The sequence below is a fragment of the Salvelinus alpinus genome, chromosome 18 (genome assembly GCF_045679555.1).
Source record: "Salvelinus alpinus chromosome 18, SLU_Salpinus.1, whole genome shotgun sequence".
NCBI lineage: Eukaryota > Metazoa > Chordata > Actinopteri > Salmoniformes > Salmonidae > Salvelinus > Salvelinus alpinus.
The window spans coordinates 26,379,230-26,406,554 of record NC_092103.1 but is presented as its reverse complement, the minus strand read 5'-3'; the positions used below and the strand labels follow the sequence as shown (position 1 = coordinate 26,406,554).

Sequence of the window (27,325 nt, the reverse complement as noted above, 5' to 3'; positions counted from 1 at the left end):
GCCGCTACTGCAGCATTTATTTTACTATAAATGTGATCATACTTGACTATTATTATTCACAAATGTGAGTTAAATGTTCGCACTGTGGAGCCCTGACCACCCACCAACTTGGCTGGTAAAATAGACATCTTACCATCTTGCCAAAATCTACCTGCATTTGGCAGGTGGCTGGTGTTAATTTTAGGACTTGGGGGCATCTGCTAAATTAATATAGGGGAAACACTATGTGATGCTGTCAAGTTTGGAGAGAGAGAGAGCAAGAGAAAGAGAGGACGGGCATAGCCCCTCCTGCAGTGTATGTGACTCTTCATTCAACTCTGACAAATCTGTTACCTTATGCTGATAGTACTACAGATTAACTTGCAACCTACAGTATATGGCAATATTTTCAACAATGCCTCTACACATTTGTTACCCCTGTGTTATGGTGATTCATGTTCCCCTGTATTATCTGGGATAAGGGTGTAGCAGGGTGGAGATGGGGGTGACGGGGGTGAGACAGGGGGCAAAACAGGAGTAAAAGGGGGAGAGACAGGGGCAAAATAGGGGAGTGAGACGGATGAGTTGCCCCAAACTAATCATAAGACTGTGCGATGAAGCCAAACTTTGTAAATTAAAGAGGCACCTACAAATCTGGTCTCCTGCCTGTCTGGCTGCTCTTCAGATTGCACAGGGCTGAGACTTGGGGGAGAGAAAGGCGGAGGCTAGACTCACTTGTTGTCGCTGAGATTGATGACCTTGAGCTTGGTCATGTCTCCCATCTCCTCAGGTAGAGACTCCAGCTTGTTGGAGTGCAGGAACAGCACAGTGGCACTCTTCCAGCTGCCCATCTGGGTGATGTGGGGAGGAGAGAGAGAGAGAGAGCGAGACCAGGAGACATCAGCACACAGCTGAGGTTGGACACAATAAATTGCCGTATGCGCACCCACGCACGCACACACACACACGCATTCATGTTTTATAAATAAGCACACATTAGCACAGCGTGCACACAATAACACCAACACCCACTGACACACACACAGTGTTTGACCCCCATGCTCACCTCTGGGGGCAGCTGTGTGAGGAAGTTGTGGTCAGCGGCAAAAGTGCGTATGCTGACACACTGTCCAATGGAGGAGGGCAGAGCCTCGATCTCGTTAAAACTACAGTCCAGCTCATCCAGGGCTGCCAGCCTATAGAGAAAAAAGAGGAGGAAGAAACAGAGGGAAAAGAGGAGGAGGGCTTTTCATTTAGGACAACTAAACAGAGTTTATGTCTCATTGATTCCAGAGGCGTTTTTTCGCAAGGGGCGAGAGAGTTTTATACCACAGTGGGGGAAGATAGAAGTCCTAAAAAGGTATTTTTCCTGCTCAAACTAGCCAACATTCCGAGGAATCTTCTGACTAACTGTCAGGTTCCAATATCGTCTAGGACTGCACATGACCCTTTATGAAGAAAAAAAGAAGGGGAAAAAAGAGTGAAAGATACTCGCTGGAGAATAGAGGTTACTCTACATCTGAGACTCTTCCAGATCTGGTTCTCATTATTCTGTTTGGAGTTTGGCTCAGGAATATGCAAGTCAGCATTCTCTGAACATATCTAGGGTTGCTATTCCAGCATTCATTTAAAAATACATACTGTGCATAAATTATTCACGTGGACCTGAATTTAAGATGGAGTTGAGCCAGAGTTTTCCCTCCTGGAATCCAATGGGAGCTCTGGTGTTAAAATAAGGACAGGTACAATGATACCCAATATCCTCTTAGATGGAGCAACAACAGACAAGATCAGGGCCATATTGACATCTCAGAGAAGGAGTGCTGATCTAGCATCAGTTTAGCCTTTTAGATCATAATGAATACAATTATATGGACAAGGGAATCTGATCCTAGATCGGCACTCCTACTCTGAGATGCTTTGTGAATTCGGGCCCAGGCCTATATTCACATCATAAAAAATTCCAACATTAACTTAAATGGCTGGCCAAGGTCAGTTAGAATAGTTTTTATCAACTGCAGACAGGGCTCTAAAGTGCGACCATTTTGGTCACATATGCTACTAAATATTTTTCTGTGCGCCCTTACATTATACTTTGGGAGCACCGTGCTCCTAGAAAAATAATCACCCAGATAATCATTTTTGTAATGAATAGGCTTTGTACCGTTGTTTTTAAGTGCCCTAAAGATAAAAGTGAGATCAGATTTGTTACTGTCATGGTTGCACCATTACTACAGCAAAAACGGATTGTTTCTAGAATAAAACAGCTAAAAATATACACAATATATACAAACATATGTGGACACCACTTCAAATGAGTAGATTCGGCTGTTTCAGCCACACCCGTTGCTGACAGGTGTATAAAATTGAGCACACAGCTATGCAATCTCCATAGACAAACATTGGCCTTACTGAAGAGCTCAGTGACTTTCAACGTGGCGCCGTCATAGGATGAGTCTGTTCGTCAAATTTCTGCCCTGCTAGAACTGCCCCGGGCAACTGTAAGTGCTGTTATTGTGAAGTGGAAACGTCTAGGAGCAACAACAGCTCAGCCGTGAAGTGGTAGGCCACACAAGCTCACAGAACGGGACTGCCTTTTGTCCTCGGTTGCAACACTCACTACTGACTTCCAAATTGTCTCTGGAAGCAACGTCAGCACAAGAACTGTTCGTTGGGAGCTTAATGAAATGGATTTCCATGGCAGACCAGCCACACACAAGCTTAAGATCACCATGCGCAATGCCAAGAGTCGGCTGGAGGGATGTAAAGCTCATCGACATTGGGCTCTGGAGCAGTGGAAACGTGTTCTCTGGAGTGATGAATCACGCTTCACCATCTGGCAGTCTGACGGACGAATCTGGGTTTGGCGGATGCGAGGAGAATGCTACCTGCCTGAATGCATAACGGCAATAGTAAAGTTTGGTGGAGGAGGAATAATGGTCTGGGGCTGTTTTTTATGGTTCGGGCTAATGCCCCTTAGTTCCAGTGAAGGGAAATCTTAACACAACAGTATGCAATGACATTCTAGATAATTCTGTGCTTCCAACTTTGTGGCAACAGTTTGGGGAAGGCCCTTTCCTGTTTCAGCATGACAATGCCCCCATGCACAAAGCAAGGTCTTTACAGAAATGGTTTGTCGAGATCAATGTGGAAGAACTTGACTGGCCTGCATAGAGCTCTGACTTCAACCCCATCGAACAACTTTGGTATAAATTGAAACGCTGACTGCGAGCCAGGCCTAATCACCCAACATCAGTGCCCGACCTCACTAATGCTGTTGTGGCTGAATGGAAGCAAGTGCCCGCAGTAATGTTGCAACATCTAGTGGAAAGCCTTCCGAAAAGAGTGAAGGCTGACATAGCAGCAAAGGGGGAACCAACTCCATATGAATGTTCAGAATTTTGGAATGAGATGTTCGACGAGCAGGTGTCCACATACTTTTGGTCATGTAGTGTATATTTCTTTATTTGTGGGAATACTTGGATTTGGGAACCTATTTCCTAAATTAAATACATGTTCAGCTGATTTTACAGTCCTAATTATAGATTTTTTTTACAAAAAACTTTGGGAGCAAAACATTAAAAAAACACTTGCTGGACGGTTTTGGACCGCGGGTCGGCTGTTGCCGATCTATGCTCAATATCAACTGAGTAAAGAGAGGAATCTGAGTCCGCTTCTCAGAAGTCAAGACCAGGGACAAACAAGAGCGTAGGTAACCGACGACGATATTGGTCAAAATGTAAAGCAAATGTAATGAAATGCAAGATGATTAAATACATTTAATCAGTATGCTTTACAATCCTGGTTTGGGATAAAACCACAGTTCCCCTTGAAATCACATTCATAATCCTGCCCAGAAGCTTTTCCTAATCTGGGACCAGGAAATATAAATTAACATACAGGGTAATTGGCAATGTTTGGAAACAAAAAACAAAAACAACTAAAATGGACCAGAAAGGAAAAATTATAAAATTATAACTCTATCAAACTTAAAACATAGATAAAGCATAAACCAAGTGGCCATTTTAAAAGAGTCAATCTTGAAATGCTAGTTGGCTACCACACAAAAGATGTTGGTGGATTAAAATGAATTTGTCGCTCCATATGAATGATCACATCTATAGTGAGAGGTCAGAGATCAAGTGTTAACCCCCACCTGTATTGACTGTGTTACCAGGGGCATAATCAATACTCCAATTATGTTGCAAAACATTTCTTAAAAGGAACAAAACAGAACGGGGAGGGACCTACCCACATTTTTCCAATAAACACTTGTTTTAGTGGCAAAACTGTTTGGCTAATGATTACACCCCTGGCAGCAGCAGTCAATCACCAACAGCTGGCCTCCTCACCTGTCATAAATCAATGAGTGTTGGCCAAGCAGAATTAAACAGGGGCTTTAATCTGTCAATACGGTATTCGGAGGTTCCTCAGGTCAGGATTACTATTGTCTCCATTCACAATGGAGGAGCCAGGCTTAGATCACTCACCTATATAATTGGGACTAACGCCTCAATCACAACCATCAATCGTCTCATATCTGGCGCGTTTGTAGAAACAGGTCAATTAATCAAACCTAGCCCTACATTGGTGTACTGTACTGCAGTGTTCTGTGATATGTCTGGATGATCAAGATGATCAATGCAAACCAATCAGGGTGGGTTTAGTTGTTTAAAACCTATGGCTTTAATTGTACTCACCCTCCGACGGAGTCTGGCAGATACATGAGCTGGTTCTCGTCCACTTTTAGGGCGGTTAGTTTCTTCAGGGAGCCTGAGGGGGAAGGAACAGGGAGAAAGAGGGGAGCATGAAAGAGAGAGAGAAGTCAGCGAGAGGGGTGTTAGAGAGAGAGACGGAGGGAAGGAGTGAGATAGAGAATAAGAGAGAGGTAGGAAGACAGAGAGAGAAAGATAAATAGTGCATTAAGCTACAGCACACAGATATTGATTCTGATTCTCAGCTGCATCACCTAAAGAGAAGTATCCTCTACAGTTACGCAACAGATGAATTCATACCACCATCTGGTTTATGTAACTGGTTTATGACCATAGATTGGGGCCGAATAAATTGCAGACGGACTCCAACTGTATGCAATGCTTTATCTTATTTGATGGGGAAAGCAGAGCATGCCCTGTATCTCTTTTTTTCAGAGTGACACCAACATATCATAACAAGAGGCAGTGCTTACACTGCAGTAATTTAGCTGTGCCGCTGCGCCAAGACAAAATCATTGCGCCACGCAAATAAAATATGGAACATAAGAAAATATTTATAATGCAGGGCACTTTGAATTCTATTCAAAGCGCACTCAAGTTACGAGAGCTATAGGGAGGGAATTACCAGAATCGAATACAGGGGTACTCAACTCTTAACCTACGAGGTCCGGAGCCTGCTGGTTTTCTGTTCTACCTGACAATTAATTGCACACACCTGGTTTCCCAGGTCTAAATCAGTCCCTGATTAGAGGGGAACAATGAAAAAATGCAGTGGAACTGGCTTCGAGGTCCAAAGTTGAGTTTGAGGGGAATATAGGCTGCAAAAATAGGCTACATTTATTTAGTAGAATCAAACTTACCAGCCGCACTGGTTTACACTTTATATGGCCTGCGTATGGTCTAATGAACGAAAGCCTAAAGTCTTGTAATAATGAACTGATAATGAACTGAATTATGCACTTTGTGCAGCCTGTGTATCCATCTACTGTGTTGTTGTCCTTCCAAACTGGGGATTTCACTTGTGCAGCACCTGATTCCACGAAGGTGTTGTAGCCTATTCGCTTATCATACACTTTCTTTTTATTTCTCCGGTTAGGCCTACATTAGCCATTTTCGTGTGAGCTAGGCTATCCAGGTAAAGTAAACTTGGCAACAAGTTGTATTCTCACGTGGGGAGGGGGAACATAATCTCTACGTGTGTACAAATTAGAACGTTTTAGCACCACACAAATATGGGACAGTTCCCAACTCCACACACTCTCAATGCGTAGCTGGCTGGTAGCCTTATGTCTGCCTCGCCACTCACAGAATATAATTCACAACACAATGTAACACAATAAACTCCTGTTTTTTTTTTTTAGAAGTGGAGGAGAGATTGACTTCATCAATACTTGTTTTTGTAAGAAGTGTTGACAGGCTGAATGCACCAAGGTGTCTGTTTAAACTACTAGCACACAGCTCAGACACCCATTCAAACCCCACAAGACATGCCACCAGAGGTCTCTTCACAGTCCCCAAGTCCAGAACAGACTATGGGAGGTGCACAGTACTTGATAGAGCCTTGGTTACATGGAACTCTATTCCACATCAGACAAAATTATGCCGTGTTGAAGCTGAACACAGTGGCCTCCATCATTGAAACCAAGATTGAACTCTTTGGCCTGAATGTCAAGCGTCATGCCTGGAGGAAACCTGGCACCATCCCTATGTTGAAGCATGGTGGTGGCAGTATCATGCTGTGGGGATGTTTTTTAGCGTCAGGCACTGGGAGACTAGTCAGGATCGAGGGAAAGATGAACGGAGCAAAGTACAGAGATATCCTTGATGAAAACCTGCTCCAGAGCGCTCAGGACCTCAGACTGGGGCGAAGGTTTGTCTTCCGACAGACCCTTAGCACAGTCAAGACAATGCAGGAGGGGCTTCGGGACAAGTCATTGACTGTTCTTGAGTGGCCAATCCAGAGCCAGGACTTGAACCCGATCGCACATCTCTGGAGACCTGAAAATAGCTGTGCAGAGACGCTCCCCATCCAACCTGACAGAGCTTGAGTGGATCTGCTGAGAAGAATGGGAGAAACTCCCCAAATACAGGTGTGCCAAGCTTGTAGCGTCATACCCAAGAATACTCGAGGCTGTAATCGCTTCCAACAATATACTGAGTAAAGGGTCTGAATACTTATGTAAATGTGAATTTTCAGTTTTTATTTGTAATTAATTTGCAAAAATGTCTAAAAACCATCATAGGATTTTGTGTGTAGATTGATGAGAAAAAAAAGTATTTATTCAATTTTAAAATAAAACTGTAGCGTAACAACATTTTGAAAAAGTCATGGGCTCTGCATACTTTCCAAATACACAGTATATTTCTGCCATTCATTCCATAAGGAAATTCTATTACAGACAATATTTCTCTTCACTTCAGAATAACAACCAAGCTGTTCATTAGACACACAATGGCTGGCACGACAGATGCAGTGGCCCTATGTCTGGTCACTGGGCTACGTCAAACAGACTTTATTATGGGGTAAAGAGATGGGCACTTAGTATGTGTATGTTTGTGCATGCATATTTGTGTCAGTCTCTCTGTGTGTGTGTGTCTGTGTGAGTGTCTGTATTTGTGCCAGTCTGTGTGTGTGTGTGTGTGCGCGTGTGTATGTAGCTGCTCACCTATAGATCCGGGCAGCTGTGTGAGTGCATTGTTAGAGAGCAGTAGGTCCTGCAGGCTCTCACAGCCACAAATCTGCTCGTCCACCATCTCCAGGTTGTTCTTGGAGACGTCAAGGTAGGACAGCTGCTTCAGAGCGCCTAGCATCTGGAGATCACACACAGGTATGAATACAAACACACAGGGGCACAGACACGCGCACACACACACAGAATCCTTTATTAAATTACGTTCCATAGAGATAGTAATGTCTTTTGTGTCTTTGTCCTTTCTAGATATTGTTTACTGTTTTTGACAAATCTCTCGAAGGTTCCCTTGAAAGTACAAATGGGGTGAGATTAGCACTAAGCTATATATAGGGCATTGATCTTTACTGAAATGAGAAACGGGGAGGTTTGAGGCTGACGGGGCTAATTAAACTTGGAATTATATCGAGGGGTTAAAACAGTCACAGGAATACCCCTGGCCTGACCAATCTGAACATAGGAACCCGAAAGCCCCCCCCCCCACACACACACTTTCACTGAAATGAACAAAAGATAAAAGGAAAGGGAAAGAATGGGTTGGCTGACTTGGCTTCACTATAACAAACACTAGCGCAGTGAAATGCTGTATACAGGTCACCGTTCTTAGGCAGTGTTTATTTAATTAAAAAAAAAAAATGTTCTGCATTGAGGCCAGGTAGAATTCAGTAATCTTAACAGAGGAATAGCCTATAATTACGGGGTTGGTGGTGGTGCTGTCAAAATGCTAGCGGCGCGCTAATGCTTTAATTATGACCTATTTACCAAACAAGCTCGGCATATCCATGAGAAAGAAAGAGAGGGACAGAGGGGGAAAGAGAGAGACCTTACACAACAGAAGGTGTGTAAACCATAACAAAACACAATCGTTTGAATTATCACTGAATGACATTGAACCAACAGATTAATTGGTCTGTGGCTTCGTCATTCGTGACATGAAACTACCCAGAGTGCAAGAGGCATTATTACAACTTCATAACGTTGCCATAACATTGCCATTGCATTATCGTCATCGTTCACGTCTATAATAATATACTACTATGTTTGCTTGAACAAAGCAATGTTGATCAAAACAGTTTATTTTACCTTAATTTTACCAGGCAGGTTAATTATGAACAAATTCTTATTTATAATGACAGCTCTGGGGAATGACTCATCACCATACTGTAGGTAGGAGAAGACAGGACAGACACTATGAAAGCGGAGGCACTGTACAGGAAGACTTAGCCTACGGGGAGTTGAATGGCAGTTCATCACTTTACCCCTGGTAGGAATGTCAGTCTGTTTCCATCCATCCACAACTCTTTGATTCCAGTGAGCTGCTCCAATACCTCAGGCTGGAAAAAATATAGAGAGAAAGAGAGAGGGAGAGCGAGACAGAGAGCGACACAGAGAGCGACACAGAGTGAGACAGCGAGATGGAGAGAGAACGAGACAGAGAGACAGCAAGACAGCAAAAGAGAGACAGCGAGAGAGAGAGACACGCATAGAGAGACGGTAAGGGAGAGAAATGTTAGATCAATTAATTTACAACCATATAGGAATAATTGTGTATATTAGCCCTACAATTAGCCATACAGACACTTTAAAGGGATGCAAATAATTTGTCTGAAGTGACCTCTTCTTGACTCATTTCCCTCCTCCACACAGATCTGAGAGAAGCAGACGGGTTACCCCGTAGGGCCTGTCTCCATATTGCTGTCACCTGTCTTCTATTTCCAGATCAGTGAACGAAGATGGGGAGATGGAGATGAAGACACTGACTTCAGAGTACTGAGGTTCAGCCTTGGGAGGACAGAAAGACAGACAGACACTCACCACTTCAGTGAACTCGTTACTCCCCAAGTCCAATCTCTCCAGCTGGGTGAGCTTGTGCATGCTTCTGCAGAGGGAAAGGGAAAAAGAGAGAGAAAGAGATTGATGTTGAGCAAAGGAGCTGGGAATACAAGGAGTCAACCACAACAGCAGCATTTGTGTGCTCATTCGTGTGTGTGTGTGTGTGTGTATATATAAACAGTGTCCCTGTAGTCTAGTTTCTTAAAAGACTGCTTTATGTGGTATATCACCCATGGCCTGTTATAGCAGTCTCCAGCCCAGGCTTCGCTCTCACACATTTAAGGCCGATTTCGTCACAGCAAAAAGCAGCATAACATTTCACACAGATACTCAGACGGTTATGTTACACCAGGGGGGCATGAAGAATTTAACGACATGGCAAAGACGTTTGTTCAGGGTTGGGATGTGGAATTGGAGACAAGTGGGAGTGGAGTTGCTGGGCGGGAGATAGAATGATGGTCAAAGATTAAGTCTAAAAAATAAAGTCAAAATAAAAAATAATAAAAAGTTTGAATGACACTGAAGGGCAGTGTTTTTACAGCTAATGCTCATTTGCCTGAGGCTGATGCCTTGCAGGTGTAGACCCACAGATATAGGAGAGCCGGATGCTATATGATGATTACAACATGAATTACCATTACATAAAACAAAACATGATAATACATATATGTGTTACTTAGACAAACAACAAAGTCTAAACACAACCTATAATATCAGATGAAGTGTGTTAGGCTAATTATTTAATATGACAGCTACTACTAGGGGAAATAAAAGATAAATAGAAGAAAAGGGCTTGGTTATATTTGGGAACAGATCAGCTAAGTCATTTCTCAGTGGGGATGAACCTGTAGGCGGATTTCCAAATGGCACACTTTTCCCCTTATAGTGCACTACTTCTGACCACGGCCCATAGGGTTCCGGTCAAAAGTACTTCACTATATAGACAAATGGTTGCAATTTGGGACGCAGCCCGAGTCCTCAAGACTCCCAGTCAAACCAAACACTGCTCGGTACTGGGGGTTAACAGTAATGCTCTTCCCCCTGTGGAGGCTGTTTCGTCTTCGCTGCTCCTCAAAACATCACCCTTTAATCCATACCATGTATACCTTTCCGTCTGTACAACCAAACTGTACAACGAGGCGGTTTCACGGCGACCTCTAGGGTTGCCGTCGTAATAAATGTTGGGTTGGATATAAAAACACGGCAGTATTTTTGGACGGTGATAGCACGCTGAGCGTCGGAACATTCCTGCCCTGTGATTGGCAGGCTAGGAGGAGTGCCAGGCTCCGTTTCAAAGCTGCTTTCAGAGACACTGGAGTCGGTACAGAGTGCTCGGTACTGGGGTCTGTACAGAGTGGCAGAGAAATTAGTGAGGAACGCGCGACGGTGCTGTCGCCAAAAAGTGTCTGGGGTAGGATGAGTGTTGTTATGAGGGGGGGGGGGGGTGTGGGTGCGTGTGTGAGGGTGCGTACGGGCAGTTGTGTGTGTTTGCGCTTGCAATTTGTGTGTGTTTGTGTTTATTTACATCCCTGGGATGCTTGCGTCTCTCTGGCATCCATCCTGGCCATTAGGCCTTCTGTTTGTCAGAGCAACAGACCCTAACATGCCTGGCTGCTGTCTCATAGACACACAGAGCATAGAGGACCAGCCAGCTAGGGGACAACAGAAGAAATGGACCTAGATAGGTGGGCGTCAATTAGACACAGAAAGATCAAGAGAAGAGAGACAGAGTGTAAAGAAAGAGAGAGGGGACATGAGACAAAGAGAGCAGAGGGGAAGAGCGAAGGGGAAAGAGAGAGACAACGAGAAAGAGCATGACAGAAAGAGATGAGACTCCAAAACCACCTGCAGCACTCAGAATCATAATCAATGGATTCTTTGGGCAGTGAACACACATACACACAGAGGTAGGTAGGTAGTGGAGGCTTTCAAAAGGCGAAACGGAACATGAGCTACAGTCTGAGTACTCTGGATTATAAAACCTGTCACAGCTCGCAACAGAGGTAGCACTCTTATATAACACGGTGGAATTCAATGCCACAGAGAAACACAGTGAGAGAGAAACAAACCGAGAAAGCAAGAGTGCCTAGGGAAGAGAGAGAGACATGGTCGCTCACAAAGAGCCACCTCGTTTGTCTGGGGACTCTGTGAGTGCCTGTGAGGTCTGTAAGGGCTTTGATGTGGGGAAAACAACACGTGAAACAGAGACGGGGACAACTTACTTTGGCAACATCTTTAACTGGTTCTCTCTCAGCTCCAGGATCTGCAGTTTAGTCAACCTGAGGGAGAGGGAGAGAGAGGGAGAGGAAGGGGAGGAGAGAGAGAATGAGAGAAAGAGAGAGACAGAGACAGACAGAAAATATAAGTCAATGACATAACACTCAATGTTGATACTCAGCTTTCAGGGATAGTGTCGTTTTACTGGATGGTTTTGACACAAAACAAAAGGTTTTCCTGGGGCTGGATCACTGGGGTCTGGCCAATGATGAGAGCCCTACAGATATGTTTTTCTAGATTCCACACAACTAGTTTGAAACCCAGCCGTGATTCAGCCATAAAGTGGGGAAATTGAGCCCAAGAAAAAGCTACATAGGGTCAGTAGCATGGTTTGCCAGATGATTTATGTATACGCACTCTACCGTATATAAATACTATGGTTTAAATGAAGTACCATTACCACGAGAGAGAACCATCATATGACAAAAAGTGAGTCTATAGAGACAGGGGAGATGTAATGGAGTGTGTGGGAGTCAGGGCCTAAAGTCAGACCAAATATTCTTTCTGCATTAATTACAGCAAAAAACACAAAACAAAATGGATGAGCATGCTTAGTAATGTTTCCAAAACAAGGAATGCAATACTAGTAAGAAGTAATGTGGTATATTGCTCAATTTAATATTTTGTGACCTGAGTCTAACCAAAATATCACAGATGGGACAAAAATGTTCAGCTGCCCCTTTAAGGTTACCGTGGTAACTGGGCCACTCAAGTCTTCATGTGTGGTTGTGAGAATCTGACTAGTAGAGGCCGATGAGGTCTTGCTCTTCAGCAGTAGTGGAAGCAAACTCAAACATTGAAAAACAACCTAACTTGTGAACAAAACAATCCAAATATATAGAGAAACACCAGGATAAAGTTTTACATTGGTAGTTAGACAATTTTATGCCTGTGCGTATTGCTTCGAAAAACAAATCTTTCAGCATTCACTCACAGTGCGCACTGTGCCCCAGCCAGGCTGTGTTGCTGCGCAAGGTGGGATGACGGTATGATTCATATTTCTTTGTGCATTACGAGATATGAAACAAAACGGCAGAAATACTTTGAAAACAGCTACTGCAGCATTTATTTAGCTATAAAGCACAACTCGCACATGTGTCTATACTTGACTTTTGACTATTTTAATAAATGCTGGTAACTATAGAGCCCTGAGTGTGACCACCTGCCAACGTGGCTTCTGAATCAGATATACATTCTTACCAGCCAATCTACCTGCATTTAGTGTTTTGTTTTTTTGGCCCTGGTGGGAGTTGAAGCAATTGGGGGGGAAAATGGTTGTAGCAGTTGATTTTATCTCAAACTTTCACTTCACACTGCATTCACACACTGGTTCCTCTGACTTATAATGTCACACTGCAACGTCACGCACACACGAACACACACTCTCCTGACTTCAGGCTTTTCCCAGTTTAAAGCATTTCCATGTGGAGGTTAAGCTCCCCTACTCTGAAGATGAGATAAGGAAGATGAGATTCATGCCTGACATTCCAACATCACTGTAAGACTTCCTGTCTCGAGGAAATTACCTACAGTACCTCATCATGCTATTGTTACTGACCGAGGAGATATCATTATACCCCATACCCACATTTTCAATACCTGCCTGCTTCCTTGCATGTACAAATAGGCCAAAAAATACAGAGTATTTGTTTTGAGGTTTGCTCTATGAGGGTTTAGGCCTGGGTAATGGTGGTTGTGCAAAATATGTGTATACGAATATTTATTTCTATTCATATTTCATATATATGAATTGTGTTTGATTGATTGTCTGACATCTTACCTGCCAAAGCTGGCTGGTAGGAACTCGAGGAAGGCGTCATTCAGGTAGAGCTGTGTCAGGCTGAGGAGCTGGGTGAAACCCTCTGGGAGCCTGCAGGAGCAACATGGTCAGATTACTAGCCTCATCACTAACATCATCAAGGAGACAGACAAAAAAATCTATACTGAAGCAATAGGTGTTATTAAAGGGCTAACTAACGTAGCAGGCGTAAAATAAATGCCTGAGCGGCGATTCTTTCTGGTCCTGAAGATAAAAAATAAAACTGGTCAGGAGAAGGTTCTCTTCTGCACTTTCGAACCAATCCATAAATGTGGAGGAGTTAAGATGGGGTGTCGCCTTGTTAACGTCCAAAAGCGGAAGTAACGTCACAGGCTCTTTCCATTTCCCATGAAAACCAGTTGCATCGGTTTATTACCTTGCCCGCTGAGGGTGTTAAATGCCCAATGCAGCCGTTTTTATATCAATATCAAATCATTTATGGGGAACATTAAGTACCTTACTGCGATTATTTTAAATGAAAATGGTCAAAAAGACACAAAAATAGCTTCTTAGGAGAGAGAAAACTGAAAGTTAGCTGTTATTGGCAGAGAGGTTTGGAACTCTCTTTCTTATTGGTCTATTAATGAATTAATGTCGCCAGGCAGGCCAAAACGGCATCCCACCAAAACAGGCTGAAATTTAAAGTTGTCTTTTCAAACAGTTCTTACACTAAAAGGGCATTATCATAATTTTAAAAATTTCACAGTATTATTCCAACCTCAGTGTGGAAATATATATAAAACACAGGCAAATCATGTTTTTGACCGCACTGGGCCTTTAAGTTTAGCATCGTAAAAAGAGAGGAATTATGGTATCAATTCTAGGCTAAATATGGCACAGGAGCCAAGCAAAATGTACTGCGTGTCTAAGACATTTTTCCCTTTGGGAACAATACCGTTAATCTGATCTTTGTAATGAAAAGAAAGTGAATGTCTGCCAACTCTTTATAGTTCTCAAGCATTATCCTTGTTCGATACATCTTGGTTTGAATATGATCTTTACTCATTGTCAGTGGTATCAACAGCTCAAATTAAAATCCTATTTGGCAAGAGCGATTAGAGAGAAAACATTTACGTAAGATTGCCGCATAGATCCGTGAGAACAATATAAATCACCATTTAGTGAATGGTCTAGCCGTAGGTGTTTAACATACCAAGGCAGAGTCGTACCCTATGCATGTGTAGGTAAATATACAGGTGCGACTTCAAATACCTTGTACCAAACTTACTTGGAGATGGGATTCACACTTGCTTCAACAATAGCCAGGACTTTGCAGTTCTTGATATTTTCTGGAAACTCCTGGATACCTAGAACATAAACCAGATGTACAATTACAGCATGTCAACATATAAGCCGTTTAATTATTTAAACATATATTACCATTCCTGGGGGATATGCCACAAAGCAAGATGAAACATCTTCATATCTCCTAGATCAAAGAGCAATATTGACTCTAAATTGTATAACTTACTTGATCTTTTCCATATCCCACATTCAACCCCAGCTTTCGTATTAAACTGGATGATCTAGGGCTTCTACAGTACCATATATATGAAGGTACGTAATTAGGCCTAATGTTTATCAAAAGGTAGTAGGCTAACATATAAATCTTGTTTTATTATATATTCAAAGACTGTCCCCAATCTTTGTAAAGCAGGATGATTCAATAAGTGGTGGACAGAGGAGCAAAAAGTAAGAAAACAAAAGGATGATGTGACGAGAAAATGACAAATAATATGAAAAGGGGATAATGAGAGCTTGTCCGAGAGCCTTTCTACAGCAGGAGAGCTCTGTGAACATATACAGTGCATTCGGAAAGTATTCAGACCATTTCACCTTTTAAACATTTCGTTACATTACAGCCTTATTCTTAAATGGATTAAATAGTTTTTTCCCCTGATCAATCTACACACCACCCCCCATAATGACAAAGCAAAAACAGGTTTTAGACATATTTAAAAATGTATTATAAATTTAAAAAAACGTAAACATCAAATTTACATAAGTATTCAGACCCTTTACTCAATACTTTGTTGAAGCACCTTTGGCAGCGATTACAGCCTCGAGTCTTCTTGGGTATGATGCTACCAGCTTGGCACAAGCTTGACACTATTTTCAGGTCTCTCCAGAGATGTTTGATCGGGTTCAAGTCAGTAGGTTTCCTCCAGACGTGACGCTTGGCATTCAGGCCAAAGAGTTCAACCTTGGTTTCATCAGACCAGAGAGGCTGTCATGTGCCTGTTACTGAGGAGTGGCTTCCGTCTGGGCGCTCTACCATAAAGGCCTGATTGGTGGAGTGCTGCAGAGATGGTTGTCCTTCTAGTAGGTTCTCCCATTTTCACAGAGGAACTTTCTTAATTCTTAATATTCTTAATAGGATGTTCAAAGTTCCTGATATTTTTTTATAACCCAACCCTGATCTGTACTTCTCCACAACTTTGTCCATGACCTGTCTGGAGAGCTCCTTGGTCTTCTACCTATTTGATGCTTTGATTGGCCAAAATAAACAACAAGCTACACACGTGAAGGCTACCAGATGGCTACCTGTCTTTTTTATGTGCCGCACCGTGCACATCATAAAAACTAAATTGAAAAGATTGTTGTTTTATTAAAATAATAATTTTAAATCTCATAGTATATACTTCTATGTAACAATGTCACATGGATATTTTAATTTACTAACATTTTCAGTTTTAAAATGTGGTTAAAAAAGGCTTAAAATGTATTTTCTTTCAAAAATGAAAACTCACGCAAGTATTCGAATGCTAACGTTCGTTTGGAAATTTTAATTACTGTGCACATCCCTACATTATACTATACATGGACTATGGTGTCATTTGAGATTTGGCCATAGCTGTTGTATGTTAGTGCAAGGACTAGGTATTCTAGCATACAGTATTTATTTTGAAGTCTGACTTGTCCTGTCTTAACTTCCTTATTTTATTACATAGGGGTTTGTCAGCTGTGTGATCTACTATTATGTTTAAATCAAGGTATGGTGAAACAGTACTTTTGTGTGGTATTGGCACTAGATTTTCTCCATCTCAACGTGAGATTGGAGAGTTTGTGTAACCGATGCAGGGACACTTTTTAAATAATTTAATCTAAACTACTTTTTAACGTTTCAGTAATTTCCTTTGACAACAAGATGGAGAGTAAGGTGCAATTAGTTGAATAGACTGAACATCACACTGCAGATAGGTACTTGAAAAGACTTAAAACGAACTTCGAGAATCCAAGTGCAGGGCTTTTCCACTTCATGCTGGCATGAATTGTCTACTCTCTTTGTCTGGCACGTGAGACTAGGCCAGAGACGGTGGAACAGTCTTGAACTATTACTGAACCATTAATCTCTGACAATCTGACAGTTTGCAGACGACACTACAGTGGTAGGCTTGATTACCAACAACAACGAGACAGCCTACAGGGAGGAGGTGAGGGCCCTCGGAGTGTGGTGTCAGGAAAATAACCTCTCACTCAATGTCAGCAAAACAAAAGAGATGATCGTGGACTTCAGGAAACAGCAAAGGGAGCACCCCCCTATCCACATTGACAGGACAGCAGTGGAGAGTGTTAAGTTCCTCAGTGTTCATATAACCGACAAACTGAAATGGTCCACGCACACAGACAGTGTGGTGAAGAAGGCGCCCTTGTCAGGGCAAACAAATTATTTAAAAAGTTTAAAAAGGAGCAACAGCACCTCTTCAACCTCAGGAGGCTGAAAAAAATTGGCTTGTAACCGAAAACCCTCACTAACTTTTACAGGTGCACAATTGAGAGCATCCTGTTGGACTGTATCACCGCCTGGTACGGCAACTGCACCGCCCACAACCGGAAGGTTCTCCAGACAGTGGTGCAGTCTGCACCACGCATCACCAGGGGCAAACTACTTGCCCTCCAGGACACCTACAACATCATCAAGGACAATAACCACCCGAGCCACTACCCATCCAGAAGGCGAGGCCAGTACAGGTGCAGCAGAGCTGGGACAGAGAGATTGAAAAACAGCTTCTATCTCAAGGCCATCAGATTGTTAAACAGCCACCACTAGCACAGAGAGGCGGCTGCCTACCTACAGACTTGATATCATTGGCCACTTTAATAAATGGAACACTAGTCACTTTAATAATGCCACTTTAAGAATGTTTACATATCTCACGTTACTCATCTCATATGTATATACTGTATCCTTCACTATCTATTCTTTACTCTCTATTGCATCTTAGCCGCTCTGTCACTGCTCATCCATATATTTTATACTTATATATTCTCATCCCATTCCTTTACTAGACTGTGTGTATTAGGTTTTGTTGTGGAATTGTTAGATATTAGGTTTTGTTGTAGAATTGTTAGAAATGACCTGTTAGATACTGCTGCACTGTCGGATCTAGATGCATAAGCATTTCGTACACTCGCAATAACATCTGCTAACCATGTGTATGTGACCAATAAAATTTGATTTGATTCTATGTTTGCCCTGACAAGGCATTGTCAACTTTAACATTTTTTTCTTTAAGTAAGATGGCTCTTCAGTCAAACTCCACTTTGGAGAGCCCTAAAGTAAATGGTGAAGATGAGACAGTAGTTATTCTGAGCATAAATACTATCTTCTAAATGGAAAAGGGGTAGACTGCAACTCTTAAAAGTGCACAACAAAACCATTCTGGTCATACTGAGAGAGTGGTATTGAGAGAGTGGTCATTCTGGTCATACTCTTGTATTGAGAGAGTGGTCATTCTGGTCATACTCTTGTATTGAGACAGTGGTCATTCTGGTCATACTCTTGTATTGAGAGTGGTCATTCTTCTACACCTGCATTGCTTGCTGTTTGGGGTTTTAGGCTGGGTTTCTGTACAGCACTTCGAGATATTAGCTGATGTACGAAGGGCTATATAAAATAAACTTGATTTGATTTGATTCTGGTCATACTCTTGTATTGAGAGAGTGGTCATTCTGGTCATACTCCTGTATTGAGAGAGTGGTCATTCTGGTCATACTCTTGTATTGAGAGAGTGGTCATTTTGGTCATACTCTTGTATTGAGACAGTGGTCATTCTGGTCATACTCTTGTATTGAGAGTGGTCATTCTTCTACACCTGCATTGCTTGCTGTTTGGGGTTTTAGGCTGGGTTTCTGTACAGCACTTCGAGATATTAGCTGATGTACGAAGGGCTATATAAAATAAACTTGATTTGATTTGATTCTGGTCATACTCTTGTATTGAGAGAGTGGTCATTCTGGTCATACTCCTGTATTGAGAGAGTGGTCATTCTGGTCATACTCTTGTATTGAGAGAGTGGTCATTTTGGTCATACTCTTGTATTGAGAGAGTGGTCATTGTAGTCATTCTGTGGTCATTTTGCTTACTGTTCTTGCTGACGTCCAGCTCCTTGAGATTGATGAGGTTGGCGATGGCCGCGGGCAGCACTGTGAGGTCGTTGTCTGGCATGCTCAGCCGGTGGAGCATCTGGCAGTTGAACAGTTGCTATGATGGGAGGGAGACAGAGAGAAATTGAGAGAAGGGGGAGAGAGAGAGAGTGATAGAAAGAGAATAAGACAAGTTGATTTCACAGTCAACTTGTCTTAGGAGTCCGGTTTGTAAAGAAAGCTACAGTTCATTCACAGCAAATGCTGACTCAGTCACAAACACTCAGAGAATAATAGACTGACTAAGTGTGGAGGGAACGGGGAAAGCACAGGGCTGCATTGTGGATTGGCTCTGTTCAATCGGCAGATACTCTCACCTTCCATAAACACTAGTGACGCACCGATATGACCTTTTTTGCCGATACCGATATCCAATATTTTCCTTGCAAAAAAAAAACGATACCGACAACCGATATACATTTTTTTTTGCGGCCTGTTAAGCATTCTAGTACAGTTAAATAGCTAACACACACACATGGACGTAGCGGCTTAAGGCACTGCATCTCAGTGCAAGAGGCGTCACTACAGTCCCTGGTTCGAATCCAGGCTGTATCGCATCCGGCTGTGATTGGGAGTCCCATAGGGTGGCGCACAATTGGCCCCGCGTCGTCCGCGCCGTCATTGTAAGTAAGAATTTGTTCTAAACTGACTTGCCTAGTTAAATAAAGGTTACACACACACCACACTGAACAAAAAGTTATTTTGTTGGCATTTACGTATGTCCCCATTACCAGTAAAACATAATCAAAACCTATTTCTTTCACTTACTTGCTGTGCTGTTTCGTTGTTCATTAGTTCAGTCGTTTCATTCTCAACCAGGATTTCTATGGAAGGCCGTCTGGGTCTTTGCATGTCAAAAACCGTAAAATAACACTATTTGACGTGTCAAATAACACAACATAATCTGTTTCAGTAGCTATAGTTAGCTAGCTAACGATCTATGTGAAGCTAGCCACAATAAGGATTAGCCACAATAGTGGACTTTGCGGTTAGCCTTCAAAATAAAAGTATGGCATAATTCTACTATTTGTATTAATCACTGTCAATGACATACTTTTATTTTGAAGGCAAACCGCAAATTCCACTATTGTGCCTAATCCTTATTGTGGCTAGCTTCACAACACATAACTCGGTCCGGTCGAGCATCACTAGCCAAATGAAGGTAGCTGGCTACTTATGACGTTAGCTTTGGGCAACAGGGTTAAGTAGCTGTGTAACTATTTATTTTCATGAACTGAAGTTCAATTTCAATAGGCGAACAAACAAATAATGCTTTATTACCAACGTGGTACTGTATACACATCATTCGTGGCCGGTGTTTGCTTGTCTGCAGACTTTTTTGTACAGCTTTGACAGTACTATAGTACTACAGTACTGTATCTTTTTTGACACGCAAAGACCCAAACGGCGTTCCATAGTATGTATGTCGTGAAGCTATTAGCATCGACACTATTACTGTGTAACTTCGGTAGGGCAACATCTGAAAAATAGTGCACTTGGTAGTGTGTATCGGTGCTCAACCAGTCGGTGAAAGCCAACATCACCCACGACAGAGAAAGGTTGATTGTCAAGGGCAACGAATTCCATTATCTTGGCTTCAATGGATTTCGCCATTGAGTTGTCTCGCTGAAATGTTCTTACTCTTTCAAATGATTGCTCGACTTGTTGACTGCTCGATCCACACAGCAGACATTGTGGGCTAGGTTAGGAATGCTGTGTTGCACGAGTAGCGCAACATTTTATGTGGCGTTATATAGGTATGCACGGTAGCTTTGACATCGGTTTTTAACATCGGCGTTAAACTAGACATCGGCCAATACCGATGTTGGCATTTTTTAGCTAATATCGGCCGATTCCAATATGTTCACCGATATACCGTGCATCCCTAGTAAACACTATAGTCATCCCTTGGTAATGCACTCAATGTTGTTGCTGTGAGCAGCAGGAGGATAAGGCCCAAATTAAATCAGAAGCTGCAACTTGATCAAGACCTATAGCCTTATCCTTATGGACTGATTTCGTTATGTCACTCTACTGAGATACAATGTTTGCCAGGGAGAGCGGTTACTGCAATTTTGACAGGTTCATGTTTATAAACCATTATATAGCTACATAACAAGACCACCTTTCCTTATAACACAGTCATAAACAATGTCAGGGATTTGTGTGGGTAATTCATTATGAACTTATTATGAACGTGTAGGTCTGTTTGTACATCTTGTGTGTGTGTGTGTGTGTGTGTGTGTGTGTGTCTGTCTCTGCTTCTTACTTTGGGCAGCTCCTCAATCTGGTTGGCGTCCAGATAGAGCTCCTCCAGGGTCTTCTCGAAGCTGAAGATCTCCTTAGGCACTGTCTCCAGGCTGCAGTGGGAGTAGTCCAGTGACGTCACCGTCTCCTCCTCCCCCCGCAGGCAGCGGCACGGCACAAGCCGCACAAACAGGTTCCGCTTGCTAGACATCCTCAGGCACTGCAGAGCAAGAGAGGGGGAGGAGAGGAGAGTCGGTGTCAAGACAGGCCAGTAAACTACTGCTGCTTCTTGGTGCTAAAGCTACTACAGGTATCCTCCTAAGCCCGAGAGATAAGTGTCAAAGTTAAGTAATCAAACAGGAAGGGAAGTCAGACTCTGGGTGTTTTCTAAAAGGGAGGGAGATGTGGTCAGCGGCACAACATCAGGTTGGTTTGGGGGTAGGTCGTTGGTTAGAGAGAGTAGATAGGTCAACTTTATTTAAAAAAAATCTTAACAGTTTGTTGTATGGTTCTGCTCACTTCAATAACAGTCCAAGAGGTTTTACCACCAGTTACAAAGAGGATCTAAGGCAGTATACGTTATGATAGCTTGTTTACCACAGTCCTCTTGAATTGCTGGCATAAATTACATTGTGAGCAGTTACATAATCGTTTGTTCTCAGTGTCCATATTGACACGTAAGCAGGATCTGCAATGCATGCTCATTTAGGCTACAACTGTGTTGCATTGACAGTGCCAGAACAAAGGGCCAGCTTTCATCAACACAATGCCCTCAGAGCATTGATTAGTGTGGAAACTCATTACAGATAAATGGGCCTCTTTAAAATCTCTTTAGATTTTACATGTGGGTCCAAAGCATCACTGGATAATGAAAGCAAGCGCTACAACAGTATCACATTACTTCCTATACAGCTACAGAAGCACAGCACAGTAGGGCAGTGGCACTCATTGGCCCAGAGACAAGTCCTATCTGGACAAACAAAGCATACCTCATGGATTTGCCTCCCCGACTCCCCATTATTTTAACTGAGGTATAAACGGTGACAATTAGCTGGCACGTACGCTGTTGCTCATCAGTGCAGTGACAATGTATCTCCACTCAGTGGATGAGGACATTAAGATACACCTATCTAAGACAAAACCTATGAAAAGGTCAGAGGCCTAGTACTGATCCCTGTAGCATCTCATTAAGGTGTAAAAGCTGTCTGACAAGGTATTGATAAACAACAAACATTTGTTCAGTGTTTCTCAAGCTTGTTTAATAGCAGGGAGTGGAGCGCTAGTGTCCTTCCTCCATGAAAGACTGCTTCGTTCTATTGGCCTATCAAAACTAACACTTGAACGCACTAAATTGGTGTCAGCTAACCATCTGAGACACCGCTCAGCATCTTCTCAGGGACCAGTGCTGGTCCGAGGACCTGAGGTTGAGAAACATCTAGAAGGTGAAAGTCGACAGAGCATCAGCTCTTTGAGGCCAGAATACTAAATCTAAATCTCAGCTATTTCTTCCTCCACTAATGGCTTTATTACTGCAATCTCTGCTATTGTGAGAGCCTTGTTATAAAAAGGAGAGAGCAGTTCCCCTTGGAACGCATCCAATGAAACACCACTTTCAAGCAGGCATAGCAAGCAGCCCATTCAGCAGCTCAATAGCGCAGATGGCTGTAGGCCTAATTGTGTTGTAGCAAAGGATGAACACCAACAGCATTGTGATGCGAGTCATCCTCCAGAGAATCCAGTTCCTTGACTATCGTCTTTTGTCATGGAACAACAAAGTCAGCCCAGGTATGAAAGGGCTGATATCGTGTATTGTACTAGGGATACTCGATTGCTCGTCCTTGAGGGACAGAAAACCAGAGGAAACGAATGTGAGGATTGGAAAGAAAGAATGGCTTTTTTTTCTTTTCAAGGCACGCTCTTCACTTGCTTATTTTAAAGGGGCCACATGATTCACAGTAGATATTATGGGTCTGATAAGTCTTTGGACAGAGTTGGCTATGGCTGGGGGCTTTATGGTAGTACAGTATTGCACTATGGAATGTGCTCTGGTTAATGGAGGCCTTGTTCACTGGAGTGTTTAGAGAATATGACTTTCTCCTCCTCCCCTCATCTTCAGCTGGGAACTGCATCGTAGCGCAGACTGTCTGATTCCCAGAGTCTGCGTGTGTGTGTGGTGATGTAGGGCTAGTGCATGGCCATCTCTAAGCTGTAGAGACATGGGTCTGTCAGCTCCCCGCCATGATCTCCTGGATTAGACACTGTATAAGGCTTCCACTGCCACCGCTCCTCACTGGATTATCTACAATCACACTAATGGCCACATAATTCAGGGAGAAAAGTGAGCAGAAAAGAGAGAGAGAAATAAAATGAAAAGTGAGAAAGAAATAAAAAAGATGAGAGAAGGGTGGAGAAACGTAGCCAGTGAGTGAGTGACTGACTGAGTGCAAGTAGGATGCTAGAATGCAAGTTAAAAAATAGAAAATAATAGAGTAGCCTATAATAAGATGGAACGAGAAGGCCGAAGTGAGGGAAAGTAGGCCCGTCTCAAGAGGTCCTCTTCTTATCAGTCTTAACACACACACACGCACACGCACGCACAGACTAGAGGCCGACCGATTATGATTTTTCAACGCCGATACCGATACCGATTATTGGACGACCCAAAAAAACGATACCGATTAAATCGGCCAATTTTTTTTGTTTATTTGTAATAATGACAATTACAACAATACTGAATGAATACTTATTTTAACTTAATATAATACATCAATAAAATCAAATTAGCCTCAAATAAATAATGAAACATGTTCAATTTGGTTTAAATAATGCAAAAACAAAGTGTTGGAGAAGAAAGTAAAAGTGCAATATGTGCCATGTAAGAAAGCTAACGTTTAAGTTCCTTGCTCAGAACATGAGAACATATGAAAGCTGGTGGTTCCTTTTAACATGAGTCTTCAATATTCCCAGGTAAGAAGTTTTAGGTTGTAGTTATTATAGGAATTATAGGACTATTTCTCTCTATACGATTTGTATTTCATATACCTTTGATGTTCTTATAGGCAGTTTAGTATTGCCAGTGTAACAGTATAGCTTCCGTCCCTCTCCTCGCTCCTACCTGGGCTCGAACCAGGAACACATCGACAATAGCCACCCTCGAAGCAGCGTTACCCATGCAGAGCAAGGGGAACAACTACTCCAAGTCTCAGAGCAAGTGACGTTTGAAACGCTATTAGCGCGCACCTCGCTAACTAGCTAGCCACTTCACATCGGTTACACCAGCCTAATCTCGGGAGTTGATAGGCTTGAAGTCATAAACAGCGCAATGCTTGAAGCACAGCGACGAGCTGCTGGCAAAACGCACTAAAATGCTGTTTGAATGAATGCTTACGAGCCTGCTGGTACCTACCATCGCTCAGTCAGACTGCTCTATCAAATCATAGACTTAATTATAACATAATAACACAGAAATACGAGCCTTAGGTCATTAATATGGTCGAATCCGGAAACTATCATCTCGAAAACAAAACGTTTATTCTTTCAGTGAAATACGGAACCATTCCGTATTTAATCTAACGGGTAGCATCCATAAGTCTAAATATTCCTGTTACATTGCACAACCTTCAATGTTATGTCATAATTACGTAAAATTCTGGCAAATTAGTTCGCAACGAGCCAGGCGGCCCAAACTGTTGCATATACCCTGACTCTGCGTGCAATGAACGCAAGAGAAGTGACACAATTTCACCTGGTTAATATTGCCTGCTAAACTGGATTTCTTTTAGCTAAATATGCAGGTTTAAAAATATATACTTCTGTCTATTGATTTTAAGAAAGGGATTGATGTTTATGGTTAGGTACAGTCATGCAACGATTGTGCTTTTTTCGCAAATGCGCTTTTGTTAAATCATCCCCCGTTTGGCGAAGTTGGCTGTCTTTGTTAGGAAGAAATAGTCTTCACACAGTTCGCAACGAGCCAGGCGGCTCAAACTGCTACATATACCCTGACTCTGTTGCAAGAGAAGTGACACAATTTTCCTAGTTAAAATAAATTCATGTTAGCAGGCAATATTAACTAAATATGCAGCGTTGGACTAGTTAACTGTAAGGTTGCAAGATTGAATCCCCGAGCTGACATGGTAAAAATCTGTTATTCTGCCCCTGAACAAGGCAGTTAACCCACCGTTCCTAGGCCGTCATTGAAAATAAGAGTGTGTTCTTAACTGACTTGCCTAGTTAAATAAAGGTGTAAAAAAAAATATAATGTTTTTAATCGGCCAAATCGGTGTCCAAAAATACCGATTTCCGATTGTTATGAAAACTTGAAATCGGCCCTAATTAATCGGCCATTCCGATTAATTGGTCGACCTCTAGCACACACGCTAGCACACACGCTGTAACGGTTTTCATTGTCTGAAGAAGAGTAGTCGGACCAAAGCGCAGCGTGGTTAGTGTTCATGCTTTTTTATTAGAACAGAACACTATAACAAAATAACAAGAGAATAAATGAAACCGAAACAGTCCTGTAAGGTGCAAAACACTAAACAGAAAATAACTACCCACAAAAACCATGTGGGAAAAAGCTACCTAAGTATGGTTCTCAATCAGAGACAACGATAGACAGCTGCCTCTGATTGAGAACCACACCCGGCCAAACACAAAGAAATACAAAACATAGAAAATGAACATAGAATGCCCACCCAAATCACACCCTGACCAAACCAAAATAGAGACATAAAAAGCTCTCTAAGGTCAGGGCGTGACACACGCACACACGCACACTTGGCTGGGCCACCGATGTCTGTCAACATGGAGGGCTAAACAGAGTGAAGTTAGTGGCTTGGAGTAAAGAGGTCGCAGCCTTACATAACAATCAGATAACAAATATTTCCGGGGTTTCCGAGGAACCCATGTACCAGTCGGTACTGCCCAGAGACTCATCACCATACTTCCTTCTACCCGCTCTCGCTTCTCTCCCTCTCTCTGACCTACTGTTACTGAAAACTACCCGTATCATCATTTACCAAGGGGTTTTTCCAGATAAACTGGCCTGTCAGGACCCAATTATTGGCAGACTGAGGATTATTTACTATTAACATTTCAGCCATTAACAGCTGTAGTGTGCACACACACACACGCACTCACCTGAGTAATCAGGTATATAAGAGGGGAGGTGTGTGTGTGTTAGTGATGGGAGAAAATAATCTATACACTTACACGTCATTTGACGATATACAGTGGCTTGCGGAAGTATTCACCCCCTTGGCATTTTTCCTATTTTGTTGCCTTACAACCTGGAATTATTTTTTTTTGGGGGGGGTTGTATCATTTGATTTACACAACATGCATACCACTTTGAAGATGCAAAATATGTTTCATTGTAAAACAAACAAGAAATAAGAAAACAAACTGATAACTTGAGTGTGCATAACTATTCACCTCCCCAAAGTCAATACTTTGTAGAGCCACCTTTTGTAGCAATTACAGCTGCAAGTCTCTTAGCGTATGTCTGCATAAGCTTGACAAATCTAGCCAATGGGATTTTTGCCCATTCTTCAAGGCAAAACTGCTCCAGCTCCTTCACGTTGGATGGGTTACGCTGGTGTACAGCAATCTTTAAGTCATACCACAGAGTCTCAATTGGATTGAGGTCTGGGATTTAACTAGGCCATTCCAAGACATTTAAATGCTTCCCCTTAAACCACTTGAGTGTTGCTTTAGCAGTATGCTTCAGGTCATTGTCCTGCTGGAAGGTGAACCTCCCTCCCAGTCTCAAATCTCTGGAAGACTGAAACAGGTTTCCCTCAAGAATGTCCCTGTATTTAGTGCCATCCATCATTCCTTCAATTCTGACCAGTTTCCCAGTCCCTGCCGATTAAAAACATCCCCACAGCATGATGCTGCCACCACCATGCTTCACTGTGGGGATGGTGTTCTCGGAGTGATGAGAGGTGTTGGGTTTGCGCCAGACATAGTATTTTCATTGATGGCAAAAAGCTCAATTTTGGTCTCATCTGACCAGAGTACTTTCTTCCATATGTTTGGGGAGTCTCCCACATGCCTTTTGGCGAACACCAAACGTGTTTGCTTATTATTTTATTCATACAATGGCTTTTTTCTGGCCACTCTTCCGTAAAGCCCAGCTCTGTGGAGTGTACGGCTTAAAGTGGTCCTATGGACAGATACTCCAATCTCCGCTTTGGAGCTTTGCAGCTCCTCCAGGGTTATCTTTGGTCTCTTTGTTGCCTCTCTGATTAATGCCCTCCTTGCCTGGGCTGTGAGTTTTGGTGGACGGCCCTCCCAGGCAGGTTTGTTCTGGTGCCAAATTCTTTCAATTTTTT

The 27,325-nt window shown here is 42.5% G+C and overlaps 1 protein-coding gene across 5 annotated transcripts in view; it reads right to left on the bottom strand.

Annotated features, from left to right (window-relative positions):
- The window catches only part of LOC139544072 (erbin-like), a 125,335-nt gene that overhangs the window by 28,570 nt on the left and 69,440 nt on the right, over positions 1-27,325 (bottom strand). For all 5 annotated transcript variants that reach the window (XM_071350791.1, XM_071350793.1, XM_071350794.1 and 2 more), the window contains exons 3-13: positions 21,010-21,207; positions 18,681-18,798; positions 14,542-14,620; positions 13,275-13,364; positions 11,440-11,496; positions 9,200-9,263; positions 8,644-8,718; positions 7,361-7,505; positions 4,680-4,752; positions 1,046-1,175; positions 715-830 (exon numbers count right to left, since the gene is read on the bottom strand). In XM_071350791.1, the coding sequence (XP_071206892.1) occupies positions 715-830; positions 1,046-1,175; positions 4,680-4,752; positions 7,361-7,505; positions 8,644-8,718; positions 9,200-9,263; positions 11,440-11,496; positions 13,275-13,364; positions 14,542-14,620; positions 18,681-18,798; positions 21,010-21,198 (1,136 nt within the window). In that variant the 5' untranslated portion in view covers positions 21,199-21,207. The remainder of the gene's footprint in view (positions 1-714; positions 831-1,045; positions 1,176-4,679; positions 4,753-7,360; positions 7,506-8,643; positions 8,719-9,199; positions 9,264-11,439; positions 11,497-13,274; positions 13,365-14,541; positions 14,621-18,680; positions 18,799-21,009; positions 21,208-27,325) is intronic.